The sequence below is a fragment of the Amblyraja radiata genome, chromosome 14 (genome assembly GCF_010909765.2).
Source record: "Amblyraja radiata isolate CabotCenter1 chromosome 14, sAmbRad1.1.pri, whole genome shotgun sequence".
In the NCBI taxonomy this organism is placed as follows: Eukaryota; Metazoa; Chordata; class Chondrichthyes; order Rajiformes; family Rajidae; genus Amblyraja; species Amblyraja radiata.
The window spans coordinates 47,455,157-47,470,693 of NC_045969.1; the positions used below are offsets into that span (position 1 = coordinate 47,455,157).

The 15,537-nt window shown below is 40.2% G+C and overlaps 1 protein-coding gene across 2 annotated transcripts in view; it reads right to left on the minus strand.

The window, feature by feature from the left end:
- Positions 1-15,537, minus strand: part of bach1 (BTB domain and CNC homolog 1) — a 61,777-nt gene that overhangs the window by 29,767 nt on the left and 16,473 nt on the right. The window contains exons 2-3 of one of the 2 annotated variants that reach the window (XM_033033238.1): positions 14,453-14,458; positions 3,288-3,542 (exon numbers count right to left, since the gene is read on the minus strand). In XM_033033238.1, the coding sequence (XP_032889129.1) occupies positions 3,288-3,530 (243 nt within the window). In that variant the 5' untranslated portion in view covers positions 3,531-3,542; positions 14,453-14,458. The remainder of the gene's footprint in view (positions 1-3,287; positions 3,543-14,452; positions 14,459-15,537) is intronic. The other variant, XM_033033239.1, reaches the window with a different exon arrangement.

Here is a 15,537-nt window from a genome sequence, read left to right on the forward strand (position 1 = left end):
AATTCAGAGAACAGAGGTATAATTCAGGGAATAAGAATCATAATTCCTCCATGGCAGCTTGATAAAGGGCCTGTCCCACTTTCACAACCTAATTCACGACCTCTGCCGAGTTTGCCCTTGACTCATACTCGCAGCATGGTCGTCATGAGGTCGTAGATAGGTCGTAATGCTAATCGTAGGTACTCCTGGCATCAAGTAGGTCGGGGTGTTTTTCTAGCATGATGAAAAATGTCCCTCGAGTAAAAAAGGTTGTGAATTAGGTCGTGAAAGTGGGACAGGCCCTTTACTGGGAACAAAGACAAGATCAGTAAAAAAGGAAATTCATTAGATAACAATGGAACAAGACAGCCTTTTCACTTCTTTGAAATGTAGGTGCCGTGCTTGGCCTATCAGTTTGATTTAATCAAATGCTGTTCAGAGAATAGATTAGAATCAGCCAGATTCTCTTGCAGGTCACATATGGCAGTGAATGACAGGTTTTTGTTCTTGCAAAAATTACTGAAAAGGTTCAGTTGTTATATAATGACTGCCTTTTGCCGATCTTGTCTTGGTTCCCAATGATTGCACAGAATCACCAAAGCTACATCACAGGTGGCTGCCATTTGCCTCATTGAGTATGTACTGGTCCCATGCAAGAGCAATCCAATTAATTTCATTCTCCAGCCCTCCACCATAGTACTGGAAATTCACCAGTCCAGGTCCCTTTGGAACACTACCAGTAGATCTACTCCACTGCTACCTACCTCTCCTCTGACGTACATTCCATATCCTCTTGATTTGCTGTGCGAAAAAAGGTCATGGCATTTTTGGTTCTTTTGTCACTCATTTTCATCCTCTGCCCTTGGTTCTTATTACTTCTGTTATTAGGAACAGCTGTACATCTACCTTGCCTTTACCCTTCATGATTTTAAATATATAAATCAGATTTCCCCCAATATTCTCTGTTCCAAGAATAACCCCAACTTTACCAGTGCCCGGCGCCGACCAGTTGGCGTGGCAGTGCACATGTGCAGGGCGGCCAATGATGTGCTGGCCATGGTCGTGTGCATTTGCAGGCCGTGGCAGTGCGCATGTGCAAGGCGGCCGGCCGTGCCGGCGAATGAGGGGCCGATGAGGAGCGGAGAGCGGAGACCCAGCGTCCCGGACACAGATAGCGGGCAGAGACAGGGAGTGACAGAGAGAGAGAGGGAGAGAGAGAGAGAGAGAGAGAGAGATAGAGAGTGGGGCCCCACTCAGAGTTGAACGGCAGGTGTCCCGGGTGCTTGCCAAGCCGGGGAAAATGGCGCGGCTTTTAAGTTGCCCAGCGGGACTTTAGATGGCCATTGGAAACCGGGCAACCGTTAATTTCGAGCCCTGTTAATGGACATTAATAAATTCAGCGGTGCTTGCAACGAACGCTGTTGATCTCGCAGTACATCTTTCTCTAGATTGAAAAAACAATCTCACTTTGCGACCCTATTCTCATAACTTAGCCATTTTCTATTCATGTTATTCTAGAACTTTTAATTCCTTAACATCCAGTCTTCCTGACAATCTATTACATGCCATTAATGCTACTTGGAAGTTCAGACATACCACGCCGAATGCATTCCCTTCAATAAGTCAGTTATCATATCACACTCTGTCAACTTAGATGGGACACAATTTGTCCTTAAGAAATCCAGACTAACTATCTGTAATCAAATCACACTTCTAAATGACTACTAAGTCTGCTTCTAATTATTGTTCTTGAAGATTCTTTATCAACAAAATAAACCAACCAAAATAAAGCATACTCCAAAACAGTGAAATAATTATAGAAAGTAGTTAATAGACAACAGACAATAGGCAATAGGTGCAGGAGTAGGCCATTCAGCCCTTCGAGCCAGCACCGTCATTCAATGTGATCATGGCTGATCATCCCCAATCAGTACCCCATTCCTGCCTTCTCCCCATATCCCCTGACTCCGCTATCTTTAAGAGCCCTGTCTCGCTCTCCCTTGAAAGTGTCCAGAGAACCGGCCTCCTCCGAGGCAGAGAATTCCACAGACTCACAACTCTCTGTGTGAAAAAGTGTTTCCTCATCTCCGTTCTAAATGGCTTACCCCTTATTCTTAATCAGTAGCCCCTGGTTCTAGACTGCCCCAACATCGGGAACATGTTTCCTGCCTCTAGCATGTCCAAACCCTTAATAATCTTATATGTTTCAATAAGAACCCCTCTCATCCTTCTAAACTCCAGAGTATACAAGCCCAGCCGCTCCATTCTCTCAGCATATGACAGTCCCGCCATCCCGGGAATTAACATTGTAAACCTACGCTGCACTCCCTCAATAGCAATAATGTCAATCCTCAAATTAGGGGAACAAAACTGCACACAATACTCCAATTGTGGTCTCACGCGCCCTATACAACTGCAGAAGGACATCTTTGCTCCTATACTCCACTCCTCTTGTTATGAAGGCCAACATGCCATTCGATTTCTTCACTGCCTGCTGTACCTGCATGCTTACTTTCATTGACTGATGAACAAGGACCCCCCCCCCCCCCCCCGAGATCCCGTTGTACTTCCCCTTTTCCCCCCAACTTGACTATTTAGATAATAATCTGCCTTCCTGTTTTTGCTACCAGTTAATCTCCAGGCTCCATGCTTTATTCATTTATGAATTAGTCTCAAGAATGTGGATTTTTGCAACAAATTTGATTTAGATTAAACGAGGTCCTTAACAATACTAGTGAACACAGTAAAAATAATCCAAGTTTTAAAATTATTTTAGAGCAATTTTATATTCGATTAAAACAGCAAGTTTGTCTTATGTAGCCAAAGTAACATGTCCAAGCTGTGATTTACTATCTTACTGTTCTGATACATTTGGTCAAGAGTTACCAAGGTGGAGCAGTTGCAGACCCTCTGAAATCAGAATCTTTTAGCTACTGGTGGGAGATTGGTTGTTGGGTCAAAAAGTTAAATGAAAATTTCCGTGGTGGAAGCAATCTGCCCTACAGTCAATTATTAGGAGTTCAGTATCAATCACGACAACCTTTTCTTGGGAAACTAACATTCAGAAGTGCGGAGTCCACCTTAGCAGAATGGGTCTGTAGCTGCTTAAAGTGCAGGCACTATTTTCTCTCCACTTATCAGCCATTGGAATCCCCAGATAATGCAAACAGTGCACATGCCACCCACACCCTCTTTCCCTCCAACTTCCCACCTCCCCAGATCACAGGCTGCTTACATTTCAGGGGGAAGTGACCATGGAAATATCAAATTATTACAACCGTATTACAGAAATCTCATTCATTCTTTACCTCCTCAGGAAGTGTAATAAGCATGTCAAGCTCTTTCTTCCATACCACAGCTGACAGAAAATAATCACTGCAGGCAGCAAGCATAGAACGATGAGCACGGAAGGACTTGTTTTCCACAGTCACAGTCACGTCACAAAAGAGGTCTTGCTTCCTTTGATCATTGAGGCTCAGTAGTACACTGGTACTGTGTACAGAGGACTCGTAGGAATAAACCAAAGTATCACTCTTATCTTCTACCGACATTGTCTCTCATTTCTGAAAAAAGAAAAAAAACATTTTAATTATAATTTCACCAGTCTTCAACTATAAGAAGTTTTAATCATACAAGTTCAACTTAAAGAAAAAAAACGTGACGCTCGAAATGTAGCTATGCGTGGTATACGTCTCAGTTTCTTCCTTGGCTTGTACTGTACAAAATTCAGTTTTTTCATCCATCGGTAGGGCCAGCAATCCCAAAACTAACGCACAATTTTAAAAAGGTTTGCAGCAATATCTGTGGTTATATTTCAACTTAACATAATACAATTTATAATGAGGTGAAACCAAAAGGTGCATTTGCTGCAAAGCTCAAGTTGAAACTTTGCAATATATAATAATGTGCCTGTATCACAGGGTTATTTACAATACAATGTTTATTGTCATTTGAACCTCAGTGAGGCTCAAACGAAACTATGTTTCTACAGCCATACAAACAAAAACGATTCCTACTAGACACACAACCAATTTAATTCACACAAACATCCATCACAGTGAACCTCCTCCTCACTGTGATGGAAGGCAAAGTCTCTTCTCTCCCCTGCTCTCCGTTTTTCTCCCGATGTTGAAGCCCCAGGCGGGCGATGGTAAGTCCCACGACCATTTTAAGCCGCGCCGGGTGATGTACGGCACGCTCCAGGTCTAAATGTCACAAATTTGTAATTCAAAACGCTTCAATTAAACTGGAAAGGTACATCACTGCATTGCAGGCATTTAATGGCAAAACATGGCACAAAATAGCCACTTTATAACCAAAGCATCTTCCATTTGCAAATAGTTCCAAAATCAATGGTTATTTCCACCCTAACCAAATTCACTGAAACTTTATACCAATAGTAAATGAATATCTTTCAACAAGATTGTAGCAGACCATGATTTAAAAAAAAAAAATTGGCAGAAGTTTTCATAGTGGAATGTGTAAATATTTTGAACTGTGAAACTGCTGGAGCAGGCTGCGTAATCAATAATCCTGAGCAAAAGATCTGCAATTCTTGCAATAAAAATAAAGGAAATAAGCTGATGTAAAGATCAATAATTTTACATTAAAATAAGTGAATACCACTTTCATTGAAATGATGTACAACACTTAATTGTGGAAGGGAGAACTTTCCCTGGTGACAGCAATACAAGGCTAATTTTAAGTTGTAACGGGAATTTTTCCCCCCATTTTTCCCCTCTATATATTGCCTTTGCTGAACCTAACAAATTCCACCCCATGTAAGCCCTTAGCATGACCGTCCCAGTCTATCGTGGGAAAGTTAGAAATGCCTTATCATGACAACCCCATACTGTTCATGCAGCTCGTCACCATCTCCCTGCATATCGATTCATCTAATTCTCGATGATTATTTAGGGGCTATTGTACAAACCCAACAAGGTAAATGTCCTCTTATTTATCAACTGCACGCACACAGCTTCACTGGATGAACCCTCACTAATTGAATCTCAAGACTACGCGAATGAAAAAGGCAACTCCCCTTGCTCTCTTTCCACCACCTTTCTCCTGGATCAGCTTCGGAAGGGAAAAGGCTGGCAGCTTAATGTTCCAGCATGCTGTGTTTCTGTAATGGCTATAATATCCCCAGTCCAATTATCTACCCAAACCCAAAGGTCATCCATTTTACTGTCAGGCCTTATGTTGAAATTGCAAATTGATTCAAGAATAATTTCTCTTCTCTGCCGTGCTCTGTATCCTGTCAACTGAACTTGCTGACAATGGCTTCTGTATCAACTTCTAGCTGCTCAACTGCCACACTAATGCTTTGATTCCCACCTATCTGCCATTCTAGTGGCATGAGCAAGTCTGCCCACCTGGGTATTGCTTCCTCTCCAGTTCAGGTGCAACCTGGCCCTCCTCGGTTCTGCCCCAGAAGAGATCCTGATGGTCCACATATCTGAATCCCTGTCCCCTGCACCAACTCTTCAGCCATGAATTTGTGTGTCCTATCCATTCAGTCGCCAGCATATGCCTCTGCGAGTAATCCACAGTTAATAACCTCGCTTTACATCCTGCTTTTCCCCCAAAAAAATATTTTCACTCTGCAGGACCTCTTCCTATTTTCCATCCACGTCATCCATGCCAATGAGCACAACAACCTCTGGCTGCTCAACCCCACTTCTGTCGTCACTCAGACACCCTCAACCCTAGCACCAGGAGGGCAGCTCACCTTCGTGGAGTCCTGCTTGCCGCCACAGTATCTGCTGTCTAATTATAGTCTCCCATTACTTAAGGCCATCCTTTTATGCTGTGCCTCAGAGCTAAGCTTGGTGTCGTTCGTCATAGTCCTGACTGCTGTTATTGCTCTCATTGCTGCAACAGGATATGGAGTGATTGGGCAAAACCTGGTAAATGAACCCACTCATTCTCATCCGACTGAAATTAGCTCTCTGCAATTGAATATCAAACTCAATCAAACTTTCCCTTCACCAACATCCAATAACATTTATGCATGGCAATTTCCCCTCATTTATGGTCAATGAAAATGTTATTTTCCCTCATTTATGGTCAATAAAAATTATTTTAAATAATGCTAAATTCACTGTACTTATTTAGACTGCACTTACTAATCCTGACAGTTTAACATCTGGCTCACAAATCACAAGTTCCTGGGCTCTCGCAGTCTCTGGAGCTCTGGTTCCCACTCTCTCTCTCTCTCTCTAAAGCAGCTGAAACTGTTCACTATAGATGCTTGAAACTAACCTGGTTCTAGTATTGTACTTCCGGTGGCGCTGGTGCCAGCTGCCTCCACCTTCAGCCCGGTATCTTTTTGTTTTTTCAGTTTTTTTTGTTATGTTGAAGTGTGTTTTTTATGTTTTTTTAATGTTTTAATGTGGGGGAAGAGGGTACGGTAAGGGGGATACCGTCCTTCAGTCGCTTCCTGGAGAGGACGCGACTATTATTCGAGTCGCGTCGGCGTTCCATCAGCCCGGCGAGAGGGTCTGAGCATCGTGGCGACTGCGGGTGCTTGGAAGGCCCCGACCACGGGTGAACATCTGGGAAGATCGGAGGGGAGGCTGGCTGGATTATGGTGCCTTCCTCACCTTGGTGCCATTGTGTTATGTTGTGTCGTGGGCTTTCTGTGTTTGTGCTTTTTTTTTTTTTTTTTTTTTTTTTTTAATAAATTCTATTTTATTTTTAATATGTTTTATTATTTATTATTTATTTATTTTTATGATACTGCCTGTAAAGGGAAATTCATTTCGTTGTCTCTAATTGAGACAATGACAATAAATTTGAATACAATACAATACAAAGTTCTGGGTTCAATAATCTCTTGAAACTTAACGGGGCTTTGTTTCTCTGTACCACCTTTAAACGTATTGAAAATATATGATCCTACTGAAGAACATCTTTTTCAAAAAGTGTATTTAAAGTGTGACAAAGTATGAATGGTAATACATCTGATAGTCCTGAAAACCTGCTCAGCTGTTAAGAAGTCCCACGCATGGTAGATTAATGAAATCTTACTGCACTTAGTTGCTTTCACTATGACCTCCCACTTATCACATCACTCACACTCTTCATAAAATCTAGCAAAACCGCCTGCAAGCTTAATTTAATAGGCCCATATATATCAATGAAAAAAATTGGCAGGTTTTAATAAACTCACTCCTGGTAAATGTTAAAAGGTTATTGAATTTTAATGAAGAATTGTAACATGGAGCATGCAGTGTGCTTGCCTCGTCCACTAAAGTGTCAAAATACCAATGAAAAATAATTTATAACCTACATGTGAGAGCTTTGGTTGAATATGCATTGCTGTAAATTAGCTGCTATACCAAGCATTGTTGGGATTTTAGAACACTCCTTGAAAAATGAAATACGTCGAACTGAAATATATGTTGTTTCATGAACAATATAAATAGGTTACAATTATATAGATTAAAGTTGCCAGTAAAAAGAGAGCAAGTATAAATATAGACATTACATATAATTTAGTTCTCTTTCTATAGACATGCGTACATTGAATTCAGTGTTGAAGAATATACTTTCTTTTGACACTTATGTACAAATGTATAGATTACTGTTGCCTCCAATTCTTCAGTAATCAACATAGATGACCTTGGGAAAAGTATTGAGTTTTGACAACTTTTCGCAATTGTCCTTGTAACTGTTCCTAGCAAAGCTAAGTTGAGTTGGGAACAAAAGTTGCTCGAATTGAAAAGATAGATCATAAATGGGATAACTGATATCCAAGAGATGAAGAACAAGAGTCAAGAGTATTTAATTGTCAAAGATAAACACAAAATGCTGGAGTAACTCAGCAGGACAGGCAGCATCTCTGGAGAGAAGGAACGAGTGACGTTTCGGGTCGAGACTCTTCTTCAGGGTCTGAAGGGGTGTCTCAAAGTCTGAAGATCTGAAGGTCAGAGTCCAAAGAAGGGTCTCATCCCGAAACGTCACCCATTCCTTCTACCCAGAGATGCTGCCTGTCCCACTGAGTTACTCCAGTATTTTGTGTCCACCTTCGGTGTAAACCAGCATCTGCAGTTCCTTGGTACACAAAAATGCTGGAGAAACTGAGCGGGTGCAGCAGCATCTATGGAGCGAAGGAAATAGGTGACGTTTCGGGCCGAAACGTCACCTATTTCCTTCGCTCCATAGATGCTGCTGCACCCGCTCAGTTTCTCCAGCATTTTTGTGTACCTTCGATCTTCCAGCATCTGCAGTTCCTTCTTGAACACATCTGCAGTTCCTTCCTGCACATACGTATTTGATTTTCATATGTACTGACAACGGAACAGTGAAAATGTTACTTGTGGCAACTTAACAGGCCTGTAAAGACAATACAGATAATATATACGATGAACACAAAGAATCAAAAAAATTAATAACAATACTAACACAAACTACCCGCCCAAAAAGAAATCCTTAGTGCAACTTATGGCAATCCATAGAAATTCATTGTTGAAGTTGGTGTTATGTAGTATCCAAGAGCTTGATGGTTGTTGAAGCTATTCTTGAACCTGGTAGTCACAGTTTTCACATTCCTATAACTTCCTCCTGATGGTAGAAGTGAAATGAAAATGTGACCAATGATGTTGGTCTTTGATGATATTGACTGCCATTTTTAGGCAGCCTCCTATATATCCTTTTGATCATGAAGAGGTCAGTACACATGATGGACTGGTTAGTGTGTACCACCCTTCACTCTTTCACTACCGGACATTCGAGTGGCTGAACCAGCCCATGACGCCTCAAAAGCATTACAAGTCGTTATTGTGGCCTCAAATACATATGGCAGTATTTTTAACATATTGTGTGCTGTTGCATAACATTGGTAGATCCAATTTCCCATGCAGAATAAATAGAGCTCCTCATTTTGGATTGGATTGGATTCCTTTATTGTCATTCAGACCTTTCGGTCTGAACGGAATTTCATTGCCTGCAGTCATACATGTAATAATAAATAACAAAACACACAATAGACACAAATTAACATCCACCACAGTGAGTTCACCAGGCACCTCCTCACTGTGATGGAGGCAAAAGTCTTAAAGTCTTTGTCTCTTCCTTCCTTGTTCTCCCTCTGCGCTGAGGCGATCCAGGCTTCCGTTGTTGTGACCCCGCCGGATGATGGTAAGTCCCGCGGCTCAACCGAGCTCCGCGAACGGGCCGGTTCAAGCTCCGCAGCCCGGGGTGGTCGAAGCTTCCGCCCTCCAGTCCAGCGGACGTAGCTGTAGTTGCGGGAGCTCCGGAAAAAACAGGTCACCCCCTGTGACCTGCATTTCAATGCAAGATTATGTGATGGCACACCAGGTGGTGACAGAGTGTTTAAAAATTAAACAAGAAAATGTACACCCTGAATGCCTGTCACATGTTCAAAAGATTTATATTACACAGGTTGTTGGGAAAATTTCATGGACTGCACTGATTAACATTTTGCTATTAAAATTGCTCTTTCATGCAATCACTGGTAATGCAAATAGTGTTTAGTGACATTTTGGAAAACAGCTTACATAATTATTTAACAATTTTGCCCAGGTTTTTCCACAGAAATTATTTGTCATGAGCTTTCATGTATAATTTCCTAATTTAAACAGATGAGTACATTTGAAGTAAACTCTCAGGTAGATCACCTGCCAGGTGCTCGTATATTAGTTTTCAAATGTAAATGTTTAACATATTCCCAAATGTATGATGGCTTAATATAGTCTTTCATCTCATCTGCTTCAGTACATCGTGGAATTACAAGTCACTTTTGATAAAACTCAGCTATCACTATTGGAACACCTCTCATTAATTTATTGTGTTTGATCTCCTATAATATTTAATCGAATGCTTCAATGGCTGGTTTGTGAGCTATTACGCATTCATCCCAGTCAACAAGTTTAAAATCTAATAAGAATTTTTCCTTGTGCAGCTCCCCAACCTATTTTATATATTGCAGTCTCCAATTTAAAGGGAGTTTAAAAGCTGAACGTGCATTTTCGCCATTTCCCACTCCTGTCAAGTGTGGAAGCTATGCTTGATCTTAGGGCAATCACGGTTTATCTTCAAACTTCAGCCTGAAGTAGATAAATAAGGAAAGTTCTCGACCCTTGCACGCACCAACAGTATTCGGGGGGAAAAAAAACTTCTTGGCCACCGTAAACATCCTCTGTAATTATATCCAAGGAAATTCTTTGGTATCTCACTCAACTTGATCCTTTCTCTCAAATGTAGTCACCCGACAGGTTTAAAATCGTCGCTGGTCTCCTGCAGAAATTTGATGCATAAATGTTTAGATTCCCTTTGTGGTTCAGGTACACCAATAGTACTTAGGTGGGTCATAGTCATAGAGCAGGGAAACAAGCCCTTTGGCCCAGCGTGCCCAAGACGACTGAATGTCCCACCCATCTACTTCCATTTGCCTGTGTTTGGCGCATATCCCTCCAAACCTTTCCTAACCATGAACCTGTCCACCCACATACATATTTAATACTTCAAAAATAGGTCTAAAAATAATCTCCATTTTTAATTGTGAAAGTTAAAATTAGGTCCTTGGGGGCTTTAGTAGAACTAAGAGTGTGCACATCCTTACGCTAAACTCAATTTACATGCAACGTTTCAGATTTCTAGAATGTTTCATTACAGACATTCCATTTTATGATGTATCTTTAGATTGCTGTCAGCTAAGCTCTGCAATAAACCAACAAAGTGCTGATCTCATGCAGCAATGCTGACAAATGATGAGTGAGCACTTTCCGGTTTCTTCATATCATTGCTTCTCTAAATAACTCACACAAAGGAAATCCCACAAACTCCTTCAGGCTTTCATATAATTAATTTTAATTTACAGTGCCTTCCATAATGTTTGAGACAAAGATCCATCATTTATTTATTTGCCTCCGTACTCCACAATTTGAGATTTGTAATGAAATAAATCACGTGGTTAAAGTGCACATTGTCAAATTTTATTAAAGGTTTTTTTTAATACATTTTATGTAGAAATTACCCGATCTGAGCCCAATCGAGCATGCCTTCTATATGCTGAAGGGAAAACTGAAGGGGACTATCCCCCAAAGCAAGCACAAGCTAAAGATGGCTGCAATACAGGCCTGGCAGCGCTTCATCAGAGAAGACACCCAGCAACTGGTGATGTCCATGAATCAGACTTTAAGCAGTCAATGCATGTAAAGGATATGCAACAAAATACTAAACATGATTACTTTCATTTACATGACATTGCTGTGTCCCAAATATTATGGTGCCCTGAAATGGGGGGACTATATATAAACACTGCTGTAATTTATACATGCTCAAACCAAGATGTATAAAAATGGCCTTCATTAAAATCTGACAATGTGCACTTTAACCACGTGATTTTTTTCTATCACATATTTCAAATTGTGGAGTACAGAGGCAAATAAATAAATGATGGGTCTTTGTCCCAAACATTATGGTGGGAACTGTATATTTTTTTCTAAAAAGATGACCAAAGGCTGCAGCAATTTTTTAACTTATTTAAATAATATCCAGTAAAACTACAGGCTATAATTGCAGGAACACTTTAAAGTTTCAATTTTACCCTTGACTGCAACAAATTCTTTAGTGAAAAATTACTACATTAATACATGACTTTCATGGTAAGAGACACTGAAGGGTCAATTCTAATATGCAGAAGCATACTTCATGTCACTTTGCCAACTTGCAATAGCCAAAGTGACACACAGAAGCTCTTTGGTAATACAAATAAAATATCTTCAGATTAAAGTTCACTTCAAGAAACCTTTACAAGAGATAGTCATACCCAACAAGTTAGAAGGTTCACGACCTTTTTCCACATTAACAATTCAAGTATTCTGAAATTAGTAGTTAAAGGAAAAAAGTTTACGACCGATACTGTTGTAATATTTTGTGAGATGTATAAATGCATTTTAACAACATTTGTACATTAGTGGGGAACTGGAATAGGACAATCAAAATATTTTGGAAGCTCCCTTTGATGCTAAAATGAGGAAATAAACTGCAGATGCTGGTTCACAAAAAAAGGATAAACTACTGGAGTAACTCGATGGGTCAGGCAGCATCTCTGGAGAACATGGAAAGGAGAAGTTTCAGATCGGGACCCTTCTTCAGATTCATGCACCCTGCAGAAATTAGCAATCAATTGCATAGTTTGGTTTAAGGTTAGTGCTTTTGTCCTGGTGCTCCAAAATATCATCTCACATTACTTACAGTTTATGATCCATTCTATGAATTACATTATTTTTAAAATTATTTTATTATATCAACAGAAATATTACCATGATATTCTCTTAGATCCAAGGTTCAATGAACAGCTTGAGAAATAATTGCCTGATGCTCATCTGCGGGGTCATAATCAATACAATATACAATACAAATTTATTGTCATTTGAGCCTCAGTGAGACTCAAACGAAATTTCGTTTACACAGCCATACAAACAAAGACAATGTCCTACAGACATACACACAATTAAATTCACACAAACTCCAAGAGTAAGTAAGAGGAAGTGTCCGAGAGCTGGCACCTGGTCTCAGCCCGTTAGAGGTCAGCTCGCCAGACTACAATGCCACCTCCCTTGCCGGCGGCGGTTGTGTTAGTAATCTTGAGCGGGGGGGGGGGGGGGGGGGGGGGAAGTGAGCGGACGGCTGCATGTTCAGAGGGGGTACGGTTGGAGTAGGTAAAGGGAGTCGATTAGTTAAGATGGTTGATGTCCCGCCAGCAGCTGGCATCTCCCTGCCAAGAAGCGTCTCCTTCCCTAAAAGCGATTGATTGTCATTTCAAATGGCCACTTGCAGTGAAATTGACAGCATGTGTTCTCAAGCGACAATGGCAATTGATAACTGCAGGGAGATTACTACCTTGACTTTTTTCCCCCAAAGACAACTTTTTTTCTGGGGCTTGTCAATTTCCAAAGTAACTTTAGTGGTTCTCTAGTTCCCTATCAAAATTGTGTTGTTACTAATTCGGCACACAATTAAAAAGTGTCCACTAATTCATCAATCACATTACATCCAATGTGCATGATGGAAACATGCATTGTAACAGAACTGCCTGTACAGTGGCATATCTTTTCAAAATTGTTAATTAAAAGAGTGCTAATAGAAATAATATCTCTACAGTCCAGAAAATCTGTCAATCTGGATTCAAAGTTCCAAGTGTGAGTGATTATTGGAATTTCACTGTACTGACCAAAAAGGTTTCAGACCTGCAGAACTTAAATCAGATAATTTTCACTACTGTGGAAATGTTTCATTTCCTGTAACAAGAATTCACTGTTTGCTCAGATAAGAAAGGATAAGAGCAAAGTCATTATCATGAGTTTGCAGCAGCGAATATTTCAGTTTACATTTTTTCCAAGAACTCTAGCTGCACTGCTTAGTCACTGCGGTGATGCGGTGCAAAGACTCACCGTGCTTCATGCCGTAAAACCCACCACAACGTTTGATTTCAATTTTACCTCGCATATGTAGGTGTTTTTTTAAAAGGAAAGATGCCTGCCTAGATACTGGATGAGTGAATTGGAAACAACATATTAATATTGATTTTGAGAAGTCTCATCAAGATGTTGGCCGGTGTGGGCAAGTTGGGCCAAAGGGCCTGTTTCCACACTGTATCACTCTATGACTGTCACAATATCAGCCCTTCACATCTCCTAATTGAATGGCAAAAAATAGTTAATATGCTGATGGGTAGGTTTTATCATTGGTGATATTCACTGTTTCAGCCATTTATTCTCGGAGTGTGGGGAAGGCATACCAAACACAAACACTTTTCGGAACGGTTCAACTACGTTTTGCAAAGCTTAAGAGTTGCTAAATTATTACACAGGAATCCATTCAACCCATCAGATTGATGCTGACTCTCGGCAAAGCAACTCCAGCAGTCCCTTATTTCTCTGTATCCTTGCAACCTACTCTTTCTCACATGTCCACCAACCACCATTTAGATTATTTTGCCACTTATCTACACCGTAGCGTAATTTATAGCTGCCGGCTAACTAACCAGAAGTGGGAGGAACCTGCACCACCTACTGAAAACCAACTCAAGAATGTGAAGAATGCTCAAACTCCACGCAGACAGCACACAACATCAGGACTGAATCTGGATGGCTGAAGCAGAGAGGCTCCGACGTTAATTACTGTCAATGTGAGCCACATTTTTGAAATAATTTAAAACAGCCCGTTAAATATTTGTATTTACTTCACTATGTAATTCTATACATTCAACTGAATTGATTCATCAGTTTTTAATAACAGATGATAGGGTACCTTTTCTACTTTTGAAACTCATGCATCCTATGCAAACACCGAAGAAAAATACTGCAGTAAAATGCAAGTGTTCATTTAACACTGCTGCTCCTGTTGAGAGCTTATATACCGATTTAGGTTCTTGACACAGCCTTGTATCTTAGGAGTGACATCTAATGCAGTGCCAAAAGTCAATGTGAACACCATGCACTTCATGCTTTTATATATTTTATGCAGATCCTACATGCAGCAGCAGTATGAAACACATGTTGTTTACTTTTGATGCAATTTCCAATGATGCTTACTGGCGTTGACATTATAAATGTTGCCTGCCATTACTTTTCTGATGCCACTGGCCCACGAGAACCATTAATCATGTTAACCACATTGGAAAGCAGCTCCCTACAGCCAACACAACAATCTCTCATTATTCTACTTGGCCCACAATTTGAATTAGTATGTAAATCCCAAGATTGCTAGCTTGGCAGTCATGATCGTTCCAGTTCAGCTGTTCCACAATTCCCTCTTTCCAACTCTTTAATCCTGCAGATGTTAAGTTTGCCGTTCCTCTTGTCAGACTTTCATTGCTATTGTAAAAATAGCTATCCACCACTAATTCCAAAAACAGCTTTTTGCCTCTTTTGATATAATAGATGAAATGGTTGAAAAGAAAAAGCTAGTTGGTAAGGAAAGATAAATAGCTTTTTATCAGCATTTGAGTAAAAAGGCTATCACCACATCATTGGGAAGAAAGAATATACCACCATTCTTTCGTTCTTCAAGCCCAAATCAAACATATAAAGCCACACTTAATACATTCCAACGTGACCATATAATTCTAATATGGGGACCAAACAGGGAATTTTATAATGGGGAAGAAAAACGTAACAAAACTAACATAATCATAAAGTTCAATACCACACAACCTTTACAGCACATCCCCAGCTACATGTGTAGATAAAACATAACCTTCCCAAGTGGTTGTCTGGTGTAACGGTTGTAACTTTTAATTGATTACAGGTGCAGAGTGCACTTTAGTCAGCTTGCCTATCCCAATATTGTTATTAAAATGTTATAAATGGGTGTACAAATACTATTTTAAGATTTCAATAAAGTACAAATTCAACTGAACTGGACATATATTATTTTAAACTATTGTAACTATGTCAACTTTCTCAGACAGAATGCTTGAGCAACTTGCTCATACACAAATCTAAGCAATATGTCCTGTGGAATATATTTTCAACCATCAGGAATTAACCATGTTCCTTTGAAAGTCATCAACTAATTCTGGGT